We start from the raw sequence: 22,917 nt of genomic DNA on the forward strand, positions 1-22,917 counted from the left end.
GACAGCTCCCCTTTTAAAACACTCCATTTGTTACCAGGAATGTACATAATCAGTTACAGATTGCATTATATTTCTCACTTCATACAATCAGGTCACTATATGTATGTTAATGCAACCTAGAGCTGGTTTTTAAAAGCAGATGCATCATACAGTTGGCATAATTCAGTTTGTGATCAACTAAAACTTGAGCGTTTACTAAGGTCAAATTACATCTTCCCATTTTATACTTGTGCAAGTGATTTTTTTCAGCAAAATGTGGAATTACCTTTTTCTGTGATTATTTCCACCCTTCTGGTTTCTGCTCATATTTTACACTGGTAAGGGTACCAGTTAGATTATTCTGAATTACAATTCTATCACTCACTTGCCGTGTATTGAATACATACCATTTGCAGTGTACTACGAATTAAGAGTATATAAAAAATTTGCCATGGAGTGGTCATATCTGATTGGAAGGGTAGGGAAAATCTTAATAAAGAGATTAAATTTAGGCTAGAACTTTAAGAATAGGCAGCGTTTGAATAGTAAGAAATAATACAGAATAATGGTTATGATCTTTGAACCTAACAAACAAGAGTGTAAATCCTAACTCCGCCAATTATTAGTTTTGGGGAAGTCTTTGGAATTCCATTTGCTCACTGATAAAATACCTAACTTGATAGAACTGTTTTAGAGATTAAATAATATATACTCAAGCAGTTAGCCTTTTCATCAAATGGTGCCAGAAAAATTGTATGCAAAAGAATGAAACTGGACCCTTATATTACACCATATACAAAAATTAACTCAAAATGGGATCAAAGGCTTAAAGGTAAGAGCTAAAGTTATAAAACTGTTTGAAGAAACATAGGGGAAAAACTTCATGACATGGGATTTGGCAATTACTTCTTGGACATGACACCAAAAACACAGGGAACAAATGAAACAAAAGAGATAAGTTAGGACTTCATCAAAACTAAAAACTTTTGTGCATCAAAGGACACTATCAAGAGAGTATAAAGGCAATCCATGTTTGCAAATCATATACCTGACAAGGGATTAATATCCACGATATATCAAAGACTCCCATAACTCAACAACAAAAAAAACAAACAATCCCCCCCGAAATGGGCAAATGATTTGAATACACATTTGTGCAAGGAACACATACAGACGGTCAACAAGCATATGAAAAGGCGTTCAACGTCACCAATCCTTTAGAGAAATGCAAATCAAAACCACAATAGGATACCACTTCTTATCCATTATGAAGACTATTATCAAAACAAAAACAAACAAAAGAACGCTGGTGATACTGTGGAGAAAATTAGAACCCTTGTTCATTGCTTGTGGGCATGTAAAATGATGCAGCCACTGTGGAAAAGATCATCACCATATATATCATCTAGAATTCTACTTCTAGGTATATCCCCAAAAGCATTGAAGGCAGGGGCTCCAGCAAATACTTGTTAACCGGGCTAAAGCAACTTTACAGCTGACCCTTAAACGATGTTGGTGGGGATGGGAGGGGGCGTGTTTAGGGGCACGGACCCTCCGTGCAGTTGAAAATCTAGATACAACTTAAACTCAGTCCCCTCATCTGCAGATTCAGCCAATCACCTATCATGCAACACTGTAGTATTTACTACTGAAAAAAATCCGCGCATAAGTGGACCTGTGCAGTTTAGACCCATGTTGTTCAAGAGTCAACTGTATTTACAATAGCCAGAGGTGGACCCCAGTTTATCAACAGATGAATGTATATATTCCACAAAATGTGGTGTATACATACGATGGAATACTATTCAGTCATAAAAAGGAATATATTTTGGAGACATTCCACAACATGGATTAACCTTGAAGACTTAAGTGAAATAAGCCAGACACAAAAGGATAAATATTGTATGATTCCATTTATATGAGGTGCCTGGAATAGGCAAGGTCTTATGAGACAGAAAATGGATTAGAGGTTATCAGGGCCTGGGGGAGGAGGGAATAGTGAGCAATTTTTTTTAATGGATACAGAGTTTCTTTTTGAGATGATGAAAAATTTCTAGGAATGGATAGTGATGATGGTTGCACAACACTGTTAATATACACAATGAATTGTATACTTTAAAAATGGTTAAAATGGTAAATTTTATGCTATGTGTATTTTACCACAATTTTAAAAAGAGCAGTTAGCATGCTGTACTCACATAAAAGTACTCACATAGATTATTTTTGGAGGTGGAAGAAACTTCAGGCACAGTTAACAGTATGAGCAGAGTTACTAGGTAAAAAAACATATATGAGGGAAAAAACCCTGAAATGATATAGGTAAAAATGCCAAAAGTGGTTTTCTTTGGATTTTTAAAATTTTGTTTTTCTTTGCTTTTACATAAAAAATTTAATAAAAAATATTTAAAGAACAACCCCTCATACAGGTAAGAACAGTGTATTAAAAATAGGCTGCTTGTAATAGAAACTCAATATACCAAATGGCTTTTTAAATGATAGAGAAGTACAGAAGTGGGCATCCAGGGCAGTTACAGTGGCTCCATAGTCACCAGGACCCAGGCCCCTACTATCTCTCTGCTCCTGGTTTCTCAAGGTCACCTCTACTTGCAAGATGTTTGCTGCAGCAGCTACTAACATCTCATCTATTGATACATTCCAGTGAGCAGAAAGGAGGGAGAAACAAGGACAAAATGATGTACTGCCCTTTAAGGGCTTCCTTCACTAGAAGCCCAACCCTATGTCTTCTGTTCACTGGCCACCATTACCTGTAAAGAAGACAGGAAAATGCTTTCGTTTTGTTTTGTTTTGTTTTGTTTTTAACTCCAGTATCTAATAATACAGGGGTTGTGCTACTAAAGAAAAGAAAAATAGATAGATGGTTAGTAGCCTGCCTCAGATACTTAAAAGTATTTTTCATATAACTAAAATTTCAGCTTTCATCTTTACTATTTGGAGTCACCTCTAAAAACTATAAAATCTAATAAAAAGATACACATTAACAAGTCTTTAGGACATTTTACACTAAAAAAAAATTACATTTTAATGAATGTCAAAGCCAGAACATAGTGAGATCAAATTCTTTTTATTTATTTATTTATTTAATTTTTGGCTGCATTGTGTCTTTGTTGCTACGAGCGGGCTTTCTCTAGTTGCTGCAAGAGGGGGCTACTCTTCGTTGTGGTATGTGGGCTTCATTGTGGTGGCTTCTCTTGCTGCCGAGCATGGACTCTAGGCCCGCAGGCTTCAGTAGTTGCGGCTCGCAGGCTCTAGAGCGCAGGCTCAGTAGTTGTGGCTCACTGACTTAGCTGCTCCGCAGCATGTGGGATCTTCCCAGACCAGGGCTCCAACCCATGCCCCCTGAATTGGCAGGCAGATTCTTAACCACTGCGCCACCAGGGAAGTCCCTGACAGCAAAGATGCAATGGTAGAAACAAGTCTGTATATTCAGTTAACATAGGTATGTGTATGTGTGTGCGCATCTGTACGGAAGAGGACAAATCATAAGAACTTTTAAATGCTCAGACATGTCGGAAGTCACAATTTAGGTTCCTTACAGAGTAATCTGTCAAACAAGACTCTCAATTCAGAGAACCCTCACGTTTCCCATAAAATAACATATCTTTTTTCTAACGGTTTTGTTGAGGTATAATTTACATATCATGAAATTCACACACTGTAAGTACACAATTCAGTGATTTTAATAAATTTACAAAGATATGCAATCATCACTAAAATCCTGTCTTAGAACATTTCTATCACCCTAAAAAAGATCCCTCATGCCATTTTCAGTCAACCCTCATTCCCAGACTATGACAACTACTACTCTTACTTGCTGTCACTACATACTTACCTTTTCTGGACATTTCATATAAATGATATCATGTAACATGGAGTCTTTTTGAGTCAGACTTCTTTTACTTAGCATAATGTTCTTAAGGTTCATCCATGTTGTAGTTTATATCAGAAGTTCTTCCTTTTTGTACTAAATATTAAATAGTATTCCATTACATGGATATATCACATTTTGTTTATCCATTTGTAGGCTGCTGGGCACTTGGATTGTTTCCAATTTTGGCTCTTATGAATAATACCGTATGAACATTCATCTACAAATCTGTATGGACATACACTTTCACTTTTGTCTTAAGACACTATAGACATCTAGGAGGAACTGCTGGGGCATATCCTAAGTTTACTTGAACTTTAAAAACAAAACAAAAAAACTGCCACACTGTCTTCCAAAGTTGCTGTACCATTTTACATTACCACCAGTTTATCCTCACCAATGATTTTTCCTGTCCACTATTTTGATTATAGGCATCCTAGTGGGTAAAATGTTTTATCTCCTTATGGCTTTAATTTGCATTTCTTTAATGACAAATACCATTGAGTACTTTTTCATGCACTTACTAGCCATTTGTATATCTTCTTGGGGGAAATGTCTACACAGATAGCTTTTTAGATTCTCTTTATTAGGTTGATGAAATTACCTTCTATTCCTGGTTTGCTGAGAGTTTTTATTATGAATAGGTATTAGAGTCCTTCAATTTTTTTTTTCTGTGTCTGAGATAATCATGCAGTTTTTGTCTTTGATTCTATTAACACAGTGTATTATATTAATTGATTTTCAGATGTGAAAACAACCTTGCATTCCTGGGATAAATCCCATTTGATCATTAAGTTTAATCCATTTTATATGTTGCTGGATACAGCTGGCTAGCATTTTTGCTGGAAATTTTACATCTCTATTCATGAGGGTTATTGGTCTGTAGTTTTCTTTTCTTGTGACATCTTTGTCTGGCTTTAGTTATCAGGGTAATATTTACCTCACAGAATGAGTTAGGAAATATTCGCTCCCCTCCTCTTCTATTTTCTGTAAGTTTTTGAAAATTTGTGATTATTTCTTCTTTAAATATTTGATAGAATTCACCAATGAAGCCATCTGGCTTTTCTTTGTGGGAAGACTTTAAAATACTAATTCAATTTACTTACTAGTTATAATTCTATTCAGATTTTTTACTGAGAGTAGTTTTGGTCAGTGGCCTTTGTTCATTTCATCTAAGCTGTCGCATTTGCAGGCAAAGGTCTTCGTAGTGCTCTCATAATCCTTTTAATTTCTGTAGAGTTGGCAGTGATACAACCTCTTTCATTCCTGAGGTTGGTGTTTATGTCTTCTTTCTTTTTTTTTCTTGATCAGTATAGCTAACAGTTTATCAATTTTGTTGCTCTTTTCAAAGGGCAAATTTTGGTTTCACTGATTTTTCTATTAACTGTTTTATATTTCATTGGTTTCTGCTCTTATCTTTACTGTTCCTTCCTTTTTCTTGCTTTGTGTTTAGTTTGCACTTTTTCCCCTCCTAGTGTTGTAAGGCAAAAGTGTAAGGTTATTGATTTTAAATCTGTCTTCTTTGTGTGACTTTCCTGGTGGCACAGTGGTTAACAATCCGCCTACCAATGCAGGGGACACGGGTTTGAGCCCTGGTCCGGGAAGATCCCACATGCTGCGCAGCAACTAAGCCCGTGAGCCACAATTACTGAGCCCACATGCCACAACTGCTGAAGCCCACGTGCCTACAGTCCACGTTCCACAACAAAAGACGCTACTGCAATGAGAATCCCATGCACCGCAACAAAGAGTATCCCCCGCTCACCGCAACTAGAGAAAGCCCGTGCGCAGCAACAAAGACCCAATGCAGCCAAAATAAATAAACAATAAAAAATAAAATCAAATCAAATCTGTCTTCTTTGCTATTATAGGTATTTGAAGCTATAAATTCCACCTAAGTACTACTTTAATTGAATCACATAAATGGTGATACGTTCTGTTTTCATTTTCATTCAGTTCAAAACATTTCCTAATTTCCCTGATGATTTTCTTCTTTGACTGATGGGTTATTTAGAAATGTGTTAAGTTCCAAAAATTGGGAGCTTTTTCCATCCTTTTACATTCAACCTATTTGTGTCTTTGAATCTAAAGTATGTCTCTTGTAGAAAGCATATCATTGAATCTTTTATCTTTTTTTTTTTAAATCCAGCCTAACATTCTCTGCCTTTTTATTGGAATGTTTAATCCAGTCATATTTAATTTAGTTACTGATATGGTCAGATTTACCATATCATTTACCATATGCCATTGTGCTATGTTTTCTATATACCTCATGTCTTTTTCCCCCCTCCTCCTTTACTGCCTTCTTTTTAGTTACATAGATATGTCCTAGTGATCTATGTTACCTCCTTTGTTAGAATTTTTACTATATAAATTTTTTAGTTATGTTCTTGGTGGTTGCTCTAAGGATTACAATATGTATCTTACCAAGATCTATTTCAGGGACTTCCCTGGTGGTCCAATGGTTAAGAATCCGCCTGCCAATGCAGGGGACGTGGGTTCAATCCCTGGTTGGGGAATTAAGATCCCACATGCCGCGGGGCAACTAAGCCCATTCGCCACAACTACTGAGCCCATGCGCCACAACTAGAGAGAAGCCCGCGTGCCGCAATGAAGAGCCTGTGCACTGCAATGAAGATCCGTGTGCTGCAACTAGGACCTGACACAGCCAAATAAATTAAAAAAAAAAAAAAAGATTTATTTCAGATAAATACTAACTTTATTCTGGAAAAATATAAAAACATTGCTCCATTACAGCTCCATCTCTTGCCCCTTTCTTTGTGCTATCATTTTCATGTATAGTAATCGTTATGTGTCATAAGCTCAACAACAGAGTTTTATAGTCTTTTCTGGAAGATTAGACTTACGATGAAACAGTTTGATTCACTGAAATAATTATTAGAAATTATTTGGTAATATTTTTAAATAACAAAATAAATACATGGGATTTTTAGTCTAAAATTATTTGATTTACTTAATTTCCCACTCATAATTTTAAATACCTTATAGGTTAAAAGCAACTTTAAAATACCCATATACTTTATCTCATAAATATGAGATATGTTGCTAATTTAGTTTATCCAATTGTGGCTTAATTATATAACATTCTTTTTTCCAAAGTAATAGAATTTACATGGGCATATATTAGTAATGTTATCAGGACTCTAAATGAAATATCCACCCCTAAATAAAATGATTCTACCAATCCCACAATTTAAACTGTTCTCATTAGCCCATGTTACTGTCTCACCCTTGTGAATATATATGATTCCTACAAAATTATAATCAAATGTGAATAAAACTTGCTATTTAGCTTTTTCCACTTATACATATTTTTCCATGTTGCTATGTACTTTTCACTTATATTGTTATTAATGATTACATATCACACCAAGAACATATCATAGTTCACTCAAATATTCTATTAGAATCTGATTGTTTCCATTCTCTACTATTATTAGTGTGCTGTAGAAAGAACAAATGAATTAATAAATATGAAAAACAGGCTTTATCAGAATTTCATAACATAACCTACATAGCTGTGCATATTCTATTTTGTCACAAAAACAAAGGTTAGAAACACTATTGCAGAGAACTGCTGCAGAAACAGAGTATTGTTATCCATGTTAAAGAAAAGCAACAATGACAGTCTGTAAGTGAAATGTCTTTTAAGAAGATCATTATACCACGGTTTTCATCCATGGTAGTATCTTTAAAGATTTCCCTTAGATTAACAACTCAGTATTAAAGGTATACAATAATAAGATAAACATGTCCTTCAAATTGTATGTAAACCGATTATATTTAAATCCTATGGATCTAATATGAAAAGACCCTTTATCTTTTCTTGTAAGTCTGAATTGTATACTTCTTTCCTTAAAATAATTTAAAGTACATTCCAAATGTGCACTCTACAAACTGCTTGAAGCTTTGATTAAAGATCACTCAATTCCATGAAGCTAATATCCACTGAAACTCTATGATTTTAGTATTGCCCATCAAGTTGACTATTGAAAATGTTTTTCAGTGAGGTTAACCCTCATTGTCTTATTTTTTGTTTTGTGAATTTTGAAGACTATATGTAAGAGAACTATATGTAAGAGAAGATTATATGTAAGAGACTATATGTAAGAGAATTTTGAAGACTATATGTAAGACTTTTTCTCTTAAAAGTCTTTTTATGAGGTTTGTGATTGGTATATATTTACAAAACATCAACATGAAATTATCTGCATATATCTTAATTTCAGGACCATTCATTTCCTCCAGCAATGGTTTTTCTGACATGTACCTGAGTTTCAGTAACTATTTCTCCACCTGGCATGGTTTTCTAACTAGATTCAAGACAGAGTTCAGGACTCTCCTCTGTACACCTCCAATAACAGGGCCACATACATCACTCTGAGGTAATGGATCTACTTATTACAATATTCAAAACCTGTGGGATCTGATTATTTTAGAAATGTTACTTGCCTGTTTTAGCACCCAGACTTGGATCAAGTCTAGGAATAGTGGACTGATAGCGACAGGGACTGACGGTTTACTGTTCCTTTCAATGCCTAAGTAACAGCCTCTTATATTGCTGTGAGTAATAGGCCTGACTATATTTCTGGATGTTAAGTAGTAAAAGGTTCTTAGATAATAGAAAAATGGCATTAAAAATAATAATTTAAAAAGTGCAGCTTTAAAAAATACTCTGGAGTCAAAGTAGCACTGCTCCTCCTAAACCCTACTCCAAATATGTACCAATGATAAAATTTAAAGAGAGAAAATCATAAACATATAGCCACGGCCAAAACCAGTTAAGTATCTCTGTAGACAAAAACTAAAGGAAACGTGTAGCCACCAACAGAGCTTAAGCTAAAAGCCTGGACTCCACACCTGTAGTAGGCAGGAGAAATGAGAAGTCTGACTCCCACAGAGTAATGAGGACTGAAAGTACTCTACAAAAGGCCTGGGATCAGAGCCAGACTCTGATGGAAACTCACGCTGGAAACCAAGGGTTGCAGTGGGACTCCACCGCCTGCGAAAAAAAGTGAGAAGTCCGCTGCCTGAGGCTACAAGCTTATAAAATATTATGTATCTGAGATGCTAAGAGGCCATAGTTTCAGCCCAACAGCTGAAACCAGGCCAAACAATCTGCAGGCTTGGTATCTGGATCTGCAATGGCCTCAATATAACCTCAGGAGGGAGCCCTAAGCTGCCTATATCAGACCAACTGCTTGTCTAGGTGTCTCGGGGAAAGGAGTGAAAGCCACTATAAAGCGAGGACGGGTGAATAAAAAGGAGAGAGAAACAGCCACTCAAGATGGACCTGAAAACTAAAATTCTACCTACAGAAACATAACATTTTAATTATGAAAGAGAAATTATCTCCTTCACAGTTTAATTACCTATGTGCAATTCTTCATAAAAACCTCAGTCTAAAACATCTTTGTATCACGATAGTTTTGAAGCAGACACACAACCTGCACAACTGTACACACGGGTCTTGCTTTAAGAGTCTGTAACAACTTTGGGGTACAGTTTTAATTAAATCAACCCTGTGGTCCATATTATCAAAGCCAACATACCCCAAATCATCTTATGCTTTCAACGTTCAGAAATTTCCTGTTGCTGACCTTGATGAGCCCAGGGAATTATTTATAGTAACTTCAAATCATGCTTGGTGTACTTCCAAGACAACTGTAACTACGGTGGCTTGGGTCTTCTCTAGGGTGGACTTAATACATATCTAAAGACCATGAAACCAAGTAGGCTTCTCAGCTTGCCTGTATTTTTTTTTTAAACAACTTTATTGAGTTATAACTGCTATACAAAGAACTGTGGTTTGTTTGTTTTTAAATAACTCTACTGTTGTGGAGAGAATCAACAAGTAATTATTTCTCTTGTACATTTTATTTTAAGGCATTTCAGAAAAATAATTTAGAGGGAATATATACTCAGAGGTACTCCAAAAGAAGACTGCAAATAAAGTTGAAAGTAAGTATAAGAATTATGATTTTTGGCTTTACATAAGAATAAAATTCCCATTGAGTACTTTATCAAAAACTTAACAGGTTGTTTCATAATCCCCCATTGTTAGACATAAATCAAACAGACTGGATGACCATCTTCGGAGAGAGCTACAGAAGAGACTCCTACATGAAGAAACAGGTTAGATATTGGTGAGGTCTCTTCTAACTTCAGGATTCTATATCCATTCTCCAATTTTCGTTGTTGTTTTTTTTTCCCTTAGCATAGAGTTTTTAACATCTCTGACCCCACTGCAATTCTTTCCTATAACGGGACTATTTAAAACAATAATAGCCAGGTATAAGAACGATCAATATTAAGACTTACTTCTTTTCCTTAACTTACGAAATTACAGAAGACAAAAGCAAAAAGATCAGCAATTAATCAGTCCAAAATAAAGCAGTACTTTTAGGAGCTGTGTGGAGATGGCAAAGGTGGCTAGTGGAAAAGGATGACTCTGGAATCCCTAATTGATATTATAATGAGCCAAAAGACTCGCACACAAATAGAACTGCACCTGGAAATCCCTTTTTAAAATTACTTAATTAAAGATGTTATAATAATCAAAATAGATGACAGTAGAGAATATAGTGAATATTTCATAACTAATAATATATTTGATGGATGAGTTTCAGAATAACTAGGGAGAACAGGCAACCTCAAAGTTAAAATTACAAAGTAGGAACACTGGTGATTTCTTGGTCAAAGCATCATTAAAGACCTAATATATTAACTTAATAACACTTTAAGAATTATAAAATATAACAGGCTAGTCAGCAAAAGTAAACGACCAAATTGGATTAAGCTGATTACTGAAAACACCCTCAGCAGACAGACCTCTATGCATGGACGTTCAGAACCCATCGTCCCTAGAAGAGCAGCATGTACTATACTAACAGCCTTTACAGGCCAAAGAAAAGAATGGACAAAACGGACAGAAAACTAACTAGGAAGATGATATATAGCATAACTGGAACAATCCTAAAAAAAAGCAAAACAGTAAAAACCACAATGAGTTAAGACACAAAAACAAAACCTACAAACAATGTCCCTGACAAAATGGAAACAGCAATCAGTGATTTTATCCAAAAATATTTAGATATATCTATACAACACAGAAATGTTCATTCTCTAAGGTTGTGCTATCCAATGTGGTAGCCATTAGCCATATCTGAGCACTTGAGATGTGTTAGTGCAACACAGAAATCAAATTTTTTATTTAATTTGAGTAATTTATATTTAAATTTTTTTAATGATACTTGATTCAGTTACTAGAAAGCTTTTTAAGTATGTTTGGAAGAACCTGAATACATGACTCTACTTGTTAGCTTGGAAGAATTTGATTACATGAATCTACTTGTTAGCTGCACATTCTATGAAATCTCAACACAGATTAAGTATTTTCAATCAAAATTGAGTATTCAAATTGAAGTGTGCTAAGAAGTATAAATTAAAAATATATACCAGATTTTGATGACTTAGTAAAAAAGCTAAAATGTGAAACGTCAGAATAACTTTAAAAAATGTGATTACATGTTGAAATAATATTTTTGATACATGGGATTAAATAAAATATATTTTAAAATTAATTTTACCTGTTTCCTTTTTACTTTTTAAAATGTGGCTTTAAAAAAATTTTTAATTACGTATGTGGCTTGTATTATGTATCTATTACACAGTGCCGCTCTAAGGGATCAATGGCTTTAAAAAGAAAGTCATCTGTCAAAAATCTGAAATATATGTCAGTAAGGTGGTATTTTACTTACAAATCCTGATCTCCTACTGTCACAAAGTATTACTATAGGCTACTCAGAATTGGTATACTTATACATTCCAAAGACATTTGTATCCTCTTCACACAGATTGTTACCAACCATTAAAGTATTCCTCTGAGTTACTGCAAACTATGGGTATGCAGTACCCATAGTTACTTAATGGTCACTCCACCATCCAGAATAAGTAATCAAGTAGTAACTGAAGGACACTAATTCATCAGATTCCTTGATTCCTTTTATATCCAGATTCACTCACCAATATGTTAACTAATGCTCTTGGTTCTATGAGAGCTAAATGAAGATCTTTAGTATAGCAAAGATTTTGATAAGAGTAATTACATAGGACAATTTTATTTTTATATGTATACACATATATAACACAGGCTTATAAAATTTTCCCTGGAAGAAAAACATTATAACTGCATGCCTTCACAGTGCTCTTCCAACTTTTTCCATACCGTGGCATTTCACAGAAAATTACATTTGTAGGACATACTGGAGTTAAGTCCTTTCCAGGGAGGGCAGCACCGTCCCAGCACACTAACTTACTGCACACCAACTGGGAAGCTCAGGCTCAAAGGTCATTGCAAAAAAATCTCTGAACCATATTTTATTTTCATTTGACTTATATTTTATTCTTACTTATGCCTACAGTTGTGAAAATACAACCCCTCAACATTTCTAACAACAATCTACAAAGAAGGCCACAAGATGGAGATACTACTCCATTACAGTATTTGTATTGATGTATTTTTTTTTTCTGTGTACATGTCCCTCTTTCTGTGTATTTCCTACTTTCTCCTTCAGTGGTATTCTCAGCTACTGTCTCTATCCCTAACGTTTATATTGGTTCCTCCACCACTCTGTTTTAACTAGCATTATTAGAGAAATATTATAAATACTTTTATGATCCTTTTTAATTTTAAAAGCAGGCAAATAATTAAAATATTTACTTCTAGCTCAATATTTTCCCGCCTCTCTAAAATTAATGATGATTTTTATTTACATATTTTTCTCTGATAGGTAAAAATTCTTTAAAAAATTTGCTACCCGCAAAGTAATAAGTACTCCAAAAGCCATTTACTGGAATACATTCTGTTGCTTTGTAAGGTTACAGATTTACTTCATGTTGATACCCTTCCAAACTTCCCTGGAATTCTTCTTTGACAACAGTCCTCAAAGCAGTTTATGAGCCTTACTTGAAATTTATTTTCAGATCTCTTTATCAATCCAAAGCGTACTTACCCAAGTTTGCTAACCCAATTTAGTCATCAAATTTAGCTCCAAATGACTATAAGCTATAGGCAAAAATCAAATCCATCTTAAAAGTTTACTATTAATGAGTAAATCTGCCAAACATGTTGCAGGCTTTTAAAGCAACGCAAAAGAAGAAGTTTCAACAATGTTTTGAGAGGTGGCAGCATTGTTGAAAACCTGCAAAGCTTTCCACAAAACTAATTTCAAGATCTAATTTACTCTAAGTTAAACATATACTTGCAAATGTGTGATACAAAAAGTCACACTAATTCTGTATAACTACTATAGAACTGCATAGCATGGCAATCATTTGAACTTTATATGATATACTTAAGTACAAGGAACAACAAGTTCCAGTCACCCTACATTATACATACATATATTAACTTCCTTAAATCAAATTTAATCACCAATATTAATACAAAACACCACTTAAAGTCAGAGAAGAACCTAAATACTAATCTTTTATATGCTAACTAAAAGTGTGGTAATTGAAAATAACTGCTAATAAGATCTGCTTTTTTTTTTTTAATTCCAAAAATGTCAGAGGTTTCTTGGTAATTGGCCATGAGATAGCTTCCTTAACCTGATCCATTTTAATGGTATAAAGTCCTTAAGTATTGGCTAGAAATATGAAGCCTCTACTTTCCTTAGCAGGCACATATATGGACCCTAGGATTTCTCTATGGTCTGTTCAGACTTTCCCAATAAATGACAACAACAATTTTTCTGGTCTTAACTCATTTTGACTACTGCTTACTACACATGTCACAGTGGGGTCTCATGTAGCTTTTAAAAATTCTTGTACCTTCTATAATCAGGAGTTGTATGTATTCCAGAATTTGTTTAATTAATTACTTCCTTTTAGAATTTAGTGTTTGCACTCAGTGGCATTTTAATACTGCTTTTTTTCCATTTTAATACTGCTGCTTAATACACTACCAAACGTAAAGTAGATAGCTAGTGGGAAGCAGCCGCACAGCACAGGGAGATCAGCTCGGTGCTTTGTGACCACCTAGAGGGGTGGGATAGGGAGGGTGGGACGGAGGGAGACGCAAGAGGGAAGAGAGATGGGAACATATGTATAACTGATTCACTTTGTTATAAAGCAGAAACTAGCACACCATTGTAAAGCAATTATACTCCAATAAAGATGTAAAAAAAAAAATACTGCTGCTTATACCATGACACGTGTCTTTTTATTTAATTCTTGATCTTAAACTCTTACCTTTAATATTTAATTCAAATTCTATTAGCTGACCATGTAGCTGCACATAGCTTTATGTCCACTGCTTCACTGGCACTAAAATGGGCATTTTGTCTAATTATGAAGCATACTGTTTTATGCACATATTATAACCAGAAATGTAGACAGCGGCATGCCTTGCTTTTGCAACATGCCTGATTACACGTAAGATTCCAGTTGCTGGATGATGGTAATCAGAAACACTTTCTGAGTAAGTGCATGAGTCCTAACCTTACTTAATGTAGTACTAAGGAGGATGAGAATGAGACACAAATCCTAGATTAAGTTTCTAATTAAGTGCTAATAACACTCTTAGACAAAAATTTCAGTAAATATAAGTAAAAAAAAAAATTTAGCTCTTCAAATGGAATACCATGATGTTACGTAAAACATAATCATATTTTTACATTCATTAGTATAGGACCCACCTTTCAAAAGTAGGTGTTTTGATGAAAATAAAGAAAGGTTTTTGAAAATACATATGACTATAGCTTCATTATCAATTGGTCTAGGGTCCTGCTTCACCCAATCAGAAGTCTCTCTTTTCACTGCCACTCCTTTCCTTCCATCTCTGCACACTTCTATACAAGAAAGGCTTTGAGGGCTTCCCTGGTGGTGCAGTGGTTGAGAGTCCGCCTGCCGATGCAGGGGACACGGGTTCGTGCCCCGGTCCGGGAAGATCCCATATGCCGTGGAGCGGCTGGGCCCGAGAGCCATGGCCGCTGAGCCTGCGCGTCCGGAGCCTGTGCTCCGCAAACGGGAGAGGCCACAACAGTGAGAGGCCCGCCTACCGCAAAAAAAAAAAAAAAAGACTTTGGATTTGTTTTTAATTCTGGGTAAAATTAATTGACGTCATTACTGTCCAAATAGACCCAATAATGCCTGACTTAGAAAAAGATTCCCAAGACCATATAGTCTTGGAATAAGTCAGAACATGTTTAATATAGATACCAAGCATTTTATCAACTGGTGTTACTTATAACTGCCACAGAGGTTCTTCTCTCAGCAATCAACAAGCCAAGTACCTACCCTCACCTCCATCCTACCTGTATCATTCCCAACACTGAATAAAACATATGATGTTGAAATTCACCACATTACACCAATCATTGGGTAAAATGGTGACTTTTATTAAAAAGATTTTAGAATGTATCCCTAAGAATAATTGTAATAACAAAGGACAATTCCATTTCCCAGTTCAGCTTAGGGTGTATCTATGAATAATAAAAGACAAACTATTCTAGGATTGTTCTCATAATTAGTGTAAAAAAATAGTATAAAAAGAAAACAGAAACTTACAACTAGAAGAGGATTTCTGTCCCATCAGCTCTAGATTATGTGGCAAGTTTCCCAATAAACTTGCTTTTTCCCGTAAAATATGTCCAGGCAACCTCCACTAAACAGCGTATACATAAGAAAAGTAAATCAATTTTACAATAATCCAAGCTGATGCAAATATGTATACAACTAAACAAGTATTTATTCGGCTCTAACTCTATACATGATATGCTTTCCATCAGAAATATAAATGACTGGAACGTTACCTACCATTCCAGATTTTGTACATCTCCCTCTCTCCAAATCAACAAATAATTTCGGATTTTACAATGAAAATGGGGGAGTGATTATTACATGACATAGATTTACAAGGGAATAGACTCACTAGAGAAAGACTGCACTATATTCAACTAACACCACAAATTCAGTGGAATCTACAAGAATCACTGGAGAGAACTGATACTCACAGTACAGATTCACCAGTCACTTATGAAAGAGATCTTCCTCTTTATTTCTCAAACCCCTATGCCGGGGTTTGAGAAGGCCCCATTAATGACTTTCTGCTTTTCCCACCCAAAAAAACTGAACACAGAAGTCAGGCAAATAGAGATCAAATAGCACCTTTATTGCTGAAAAGCTACTGGAGAATTGAGATTACGTATAGGAGCCAAGTGGGCTTGCTAGAAATTCTGGCCCTCCCATCCCCAGCCTAGACTTTTTTTTTTTTTTACATCTTTATTAGAGTATAATTGCTTTAAAATGGTGTGTTAGTTTCTGCTTTATAACAAAGTGAATCAGTTATACATATACATATGTTCCCATATCTCTTCCCTCTTGCGTCTCCCTCCCTCCCACCCTCCCTATCCCACCCCGCTAGGTGGTCACAAACCACCTAGCTGATCTCCCTGTGCTATACGGCTGCTTCCCACTAGCTATCTACGTTACATTTGGTAGTGTATATATGTCCATGCCTCTCTCTCACTTTGTCACAGCTTACCCTTCCCCCTCCCCATATCCTCAAGTCCATGCTCCAGTAGGTCTGTGTCTTTATTCCTGTCTTACCCCTAGGTTCTTCATGACGTTTTTTTTTTCTTAAATTCCATATATATGTGTTAGCATATGGTATTTGTCTTTCTCTTTCTGACTTACTTCACCCTGTATGACAGACTCTAGGTCTATCCACCTCATTACAAATAGCTCAATTGTTTCTTTTTATGGCTGAGTAATATTCCATTGTATATATATGCCACATCTTCTTTATCCATTCATCCGATGATGGACACTTAGGTTGTTTCCATCTCCGGGCTATTGTAAATAGATCTGCAATGAACATTTTGGTACATGACTCTTTTTGAATTATGGTTTTCTCAGGGTATATGCCCAGTAGTGGGATTGCTGGGTCATATGGTAGTTCTATCTGTAGTTTTTTAAGGAACCTCCATACTGTTCTCCACAGTGGCTGTACCAATTCACACTCCCACCAGCAGTGCAAGAGTGTTCCCTTTTCTCCACACCCTCTCCAGCATTTATCGTTTCTAGAGTTTTTGATGATCCAGCCTAGACTTTGAGACAGTACACTCAAGAGAAAGTCTGGCCAGGATAACAACTGCCTTACTGGTCTGTTAAGAATGAGCCTCATTACTTCTAGCTTTTTAGTTAGTTAGCTCTCCCCAATCAAGCAAAGCAGACCAAAGGTGATCACCCTCCAACAAGGTAACTCATCCATGGAAAGATGTAAGAGATGAGTCAAGAGATCAGCAGTTGTTTCTTTAAGGGAGTCCTTCCCCTTGGGTATATGTAGGATGAGTGTGCCGTAACTGTCCCTTCCTTATACAGGCTGCTACTCTGTACATTCTGTGCATCTGAAATACAGACTGAAAGAGCTTAAAAGATTTATTAATTCTGATTAAAAAGTTAAAATCCAACATTTTGTAAGCACATGTCACTTAACAATAGTTTTCTTCTTTTAACCAGGTTTTAGCATTCATTTGAATGTAAGGATGCAGTTATTAAAAATTTTCTAAGAGAAAGAGGCACATTTTCTAGCTCTATGAATAGGAATCTGTAATGACTGGCACCAAGAAAATTACTCTGATTTCATCAGAAAGTAAATGCTGCAAAATTTAAGCTAACTTAGCTTGTTACAATTTCAACTGACAGATTTTTAAATGACTATGAAGTATTTATTGTTGGCTAGAACACTGTACAAAGTATAAAGAAAGTCATGGACCCAAAAGACAATGAAAAAAATTGATCCCACAAGAAATACAGGTATCCAAGGAGCAGGGGCTGTTAGAATAAATATAAATACTGTTTGAGGACCTAGAATTTAAGTTACTAATGAGAGGTATTTCAATAACACTACTTTTCTCCTACATTCTTCTAATCTTCTACCTTGTATTCTCTGAAAAAGATGCAATATCCAAATTGGAATGCCCTGTGAACAATCAAAGCCATTTTAAAAACAGAGTGAGCCTCTGGTATGTCACCTGTACACACACGTCCACTAAAATCTTCTGGAATCCCTCTGAAAGCTTTTAGAACCAATTTGAAACTTGGGACTACAAGGAGAGGGATTCCTTTGCTGGATGAGAGCAATAAAAGACCAATATAAATATAACCTATTGAATAAAAACAGTCAAGCAATTACTCATTCGGTGAATTACTGTTTAGTTTTTGTTACCATGTTCATATTTTTTCATTTAATAAATATTTAAGTGTCTCCTATGAAGTAAATAAAGAAAGAAAATACCATTTGTCCTAAAAATGAAGTAATAACTTGACAAGGTCATAAGTCAGTAAGTGGCCTGGTTCAAGTTCTAAAAGTCTAATTCAAGCCTAGTTCAAGTTCGAAAAGTCTAATAATCTAATTGATTATTCCAATTATAGAGTTTAGGGAGTGACTGAGCAAACTACTTTAGACCTGGTGGAAAAAGGGATAAAATGGATGCCACATTAAGTCACTAATCATCCCTGGAGTCTAGTTTGGGGTATGGAGATCTCAAAAAAAAGTTTTTTTCTATTAATTGTCTCCAATTCCGCCCCCTTCCTTCTCTCCTGAACCCAATGTAACCAATCTATTGATCTCACCACTCCACTGAAACAGCTCTTGTTAAAGTAGCCAATGACCTCCACACTGTTGAATTCAACAGTCAATGCTCAGAACGCATCTTATTTGAATTATCATCAGCATTTAGCCCAGCTGATTGCTTCCTCCTCTTTAAAATACTTTCCTCACCTGACTTGAAAGAGACCATCTTTTGCTGATTTGCCTGCTACTTCGCTGGCTGTTCCTTCCTCTTCTCCTTTGCTGGTTCCTCCCATGGTCCAGCTCCCAGACCCCTCTTTTCTCTTTTACATTCACTCCCCTGGTGAACTTACCTGGTTTTGTGGCTTCAAATTACCTACGGAGTGCCAGGGACTCCCTAATTTATTATGCACAGCCCAAACCCTCTCCTTACAACTCCAGGCTTAGATAACCAACTTGAAAGTTTATTAGACGCCTCACATTTGGCATGACCAAAACCAAATTACTGATTTTCCCCCAACCATACCTGCCTCTATTCCAGGCTTCTCCATCTCAGTAACTGGCAAGTGCAATTAGACAAGTATTTATTCACTTTCTGAGGTTTAGAAAAAGCTTTCAAATTATCCTCAACTTTTCTTCCCCACTCCCCACCTCCACATCCCACATTCAAACAATCAGCAAAATGCTGTCAGCTCTATGTTCCAATTATATCCAGAATCTGACCACTTTGCACCACCCAGGTCCATTCTACACTGTACACCACAATTATCCAATAATTGATAACATACATATCATTGATCTCCAATTCAATAATTGTTTTGAAATTTAAGTCAAATTATGTACCTCTTCTGTTCAAAACCCCCCTTGATCCCCAACTTACTTATAATAGCCAAAGTCCTCATGACTTACGTTGAAGCCCTACAAGATCTTCCCCGGCCCCCAATGACTCTGATCTCATCTACTACTGTCCTCCCCATACACCCTGCTCCAGCCACATTGGCTGCCTTGCCATTCCTCAAATACGAAGCTCCAAGGCCTTTGCGCTTAACCGTTTGCCTTCCTTGAATGCACTTATCAACATGGCTCACTCGCTTACTTCTTTCTGAGGACTTCTCTGACCATCTGACATTTACATTTACTTGTTTGGTTGTTTACTGTTTCCCCCTACTAAAATGAGTCTAGGGGTTTTGTGTTACATACTGGCCAATTCCCAGTGTTTAATATTTGGTAGGTATGAACCAAATCTCTGTTGAATGGACAACAAAACTGATTAAGTGTGTAAAGCCAGGTCACCACTCTTAAGTAACCTACCTACTTTGCTCTGGTTCCTCATGTCTGGCTAGTCAAGAAGAGATTCGTTGGCTTTAGCCTGAAAATTACACATTAAGGACATAAGACAGGCTGCATTTGTCTCTACCAAATTTCTGGTCTCCTGAAAGTCTCCTAAGAAAGTTAAGATTCAATGTAATGTAAAGAACTTGTTCCAATCAGTTTCTCTGCTTAGGTAGAATAAAGTTTCTTCTGCATTCTTTCCAATTTAACACAACTGGGTAGAGAAACACAGATGAAAACAATTTTCTGGATCCTTCTATTAAAATGTTACCTCCACACAGAATCTTCTCAATTACCTATGCTTCTTTATTTTCCCATCTTTGCCCATATAGTTAAATGCTCTGGTTGTTCACACTGCCTAATTAACTCTGCAAATTTAATTGCATGAATTTATAAATGAAAATTCTATGAGAGTTCACATGCAAGCTAGATTACATAATCTAAAATTTAAACCACTGCTACTAAGTTTCTGTATTCTCTGAAAGGGGCTTAATTTTCCTTGAATAACTGGAAAATATCTTCAAAATCTTTGGATAGGTTATGTAAAAGGCTCTAGCTACAGAATTTAATCAACTATGGTAAGTTCTAACAAATATTCTCAATATTAAAGGCATTCTTAAAAGTCTTCAGATATATATTTCACTAGTGATTTTTACACATATTGAGACACCATTTACTTTGAAATGAGGTATACTTTATCTCTACAAGCAGGAAGTGGCACCAGGTGAAGACAATGACTAAAACAATTGCCACATAATCGTTTGCACAAAAGAATTTGAAGTGTGAAATTCTTAAACTACTTTATAACTTACAAAATTGAAATTCGTTAAAATCATGGTGCCATGGCAACTGCTATTTTATATTCAATTATATATATTTAATTGAAAAGTAAATTTCCATTTAATGTTAAGCTCAACAGTTCACACAAATTTATGATAACCTGTAGGAGTGAAATGTACACTTCACATCTGGTCACGGGAAGTGTGCCTTGAATGACAATTGTTGGTAAACATTTTTTTTCCCCCATAACTATTCAAAGCATTTTATGAAGGGCTCAATCAGATCGTGTGAAATTCTAAGTCTTTAACCCCATAATTCTTAAACCAGTAAAATGGCGTCGGAGACGGGGTATCTACCCTCATTCACCACTCCCAGGGTGTAAGTAAATAGCAACAAACGGGCATTACAAGTTAAAGTCTCAAGCTAGAAAAGGAAAGAAAACGAAACGAAAGGAAAAGAAAAAGACAACGATCCTGCGTTACTGGTTGGACTTCTCTTCCTGGAGCTCCCCAAGTGCCTCTACTGCCCCGAACACTTGATGGCTCCTTCTATGACTTCCAGGACCAACACTATAGAGGCTTCAAGTTCCTCCAGATTTCTAAACTATGATACGAACGCCTAATCCAACAGGCTACATAGATTCCAAAGTACAATGCAAGAAAAATTTCTGCAACCCAGAGGCCAACCAAAATGTATTCCTGTCTTCCCGGAAAGGCAGAGGAAAGGAGGCTGCTAAAATATAGATAAGTATAATTGGGAAGGTGAAAATTTGGAGGCAGACACGACGACTACTTCCCACATTCACGGGGCAGGCAAGGAAAGGGTAAAAGATCTACCCACACCACTCTTCCTTCTTCCTCCTGCACAGCTGGGTGCAAGGATCTCCCCCAGAATGGCAGAGGAAAGAGAAGGGATCGCCACCCCAGGCTGGTGGCACCGTCCAGGCTGTCACTGAGACTGCTGTCACTGAGACTGGAACTCGAGAAAGGGAGCCAGGCGGTGAGGAATTGGGGAAGGCGGGTCATTCCCTCTGAGACTGGTTACGAGGAGATCCTGGTGGATCGGGCTGAGGAAGGCAGACGAGCCCAGTATGACCAAGTCTTGCCCCGCGTGCCCGGCTCCCTCGGAGGAAACTGGGTCAGAGTCCGCCCCACCCCCTCCTTTCCGCCCGTACCCGCACTTTTCTGCCCCGGAGGCGCAGCCCTCGGGCGGGCTGGCTGCCGGCCGGCCGGCCCCGCTTACCTGCTGCACCCCGAGGAACTGGTAGAAGTTGAGCTGCACCTCCTCCACCAAGTCAAACAACTCCAGGTCTCCGCTCTCCCAGCCGCGCGCCGGCCCCGCGGCCGCCAGCAGCAGCAACAGCAGCGGCGGCGGGAACGGCACGAGCCGGAGCCGGCGGCGCGGAGGAAGCCGGGCCAGCCGGGAGCAGGGCGCCGTCATCGCGCGGGGCTCGGAGAGGTCACCCGCCGCGCAGCGCCGTCGGCCGAGACCAGGGACGCGGCGGGCAGCGCGGGCTATGGGAACAGTGCTTGTCAGTCGGAAGCACCGGCAGCCGCCCCGGAGTCGCCCGCCCCACGGCCGGTCCTAGCCTGAGGGACAGGCTGGGCCGCGGGCGGTTCTACCCTCCGCGGACCCCCGCCCCTCACCCAGGCCTACAAACAGCTGGCGAGCCAGCGCCGGTCGCTGAGGTTGCACCGGGTGGGAGAGGTTTCCCCTCGCCTTAGCCTATCCCAGGCCTTGCTTCCGGTGACATCACGTCTCCTAGCAACCGCGGGAGGGGGGCGGGGCCGGAAGTAGAGAAACCTGCGCCCCAGAGCTGGGCCTCCGCGAAATGCCTCTCAGTCGCTGGCGCGCTCTGCGAAGCTGTGCGTGTATTGACACAGATTAAGAGACGTGGACGGTTATAGACATCGCGCATCCACCTGGAACATCCCAAATATCCCTGAAACAGCTACCTTCTTACCCTCCCCCAAATATTGAAAACTAAGAGTATATTTGAAAACTGATTTATTGATTACGGCGTCTGTTCCACACATTTCATTATTCCATCCCCAAAGATATAGGAGGAATTGAACCTAGGACTTGAAAGGGGCAAATCTAGTGAGTAATCTAAAGTATCCTTTTGAGAGAGGTGAAGAAGAAATGAAATTTGAACCAAGACAAAAAGCATACTTCTAATAATGAATTAAGATTTATAGGCGTAATACCATAAAGTAGGCAACCTGGCAGAAATTAATAAGCGTGACTCAATCATAGTCTTAGGGGAAGTGTAGTTTATCTGCTTTAGCCGATTTCCAATTGGTGTTCCCTTCCCAACTGAGGTCTATTTTTAATGACATTT

General features: G+C 37.4%; 1 protein-coding gene across 1 annotated transcript in view; it reads right to left on the minus strand.

Moving 5' to 3' along the window:
• Positions 1–22,278, minus strand: part of DNAJC1 (DnaJ heat shock protein family (Hsp40) member C1) — a 193,789-nt gene extending 171,511 nt beyond the window's left edge. Inside the window, exon 1 of the mRNA XM_060006198.1 lies at positions 21,819–22,278. Within this exon, the coding sequence (XP_059862181.1) occupies positions 21,819–22,016 (198 nt within the window). The 5' untranslated portion in view covers positions 22,017–22,278. The remainder of the gene's footprint in view (positions 1–21,818) is intronic.
• Between the last annotated feature and the right edge of the window lie 639 nt (positions 22,279–22,917).

The sequence above is a fragment of the Delphinus delphis genome, chromosome 2, assembly GCF_949987515.2.
Source record: "Delphinus delphis chromosome 2, mDelDel1.2, whole genome shotgun sequence".
Taxonomy (NCBI): domain Eukaryota; kingdom Metazoa; phylum Chordata; class Mammalia; order Artiodactyla; family Delphinidae; genus Delphinus; species Delphinus delphis.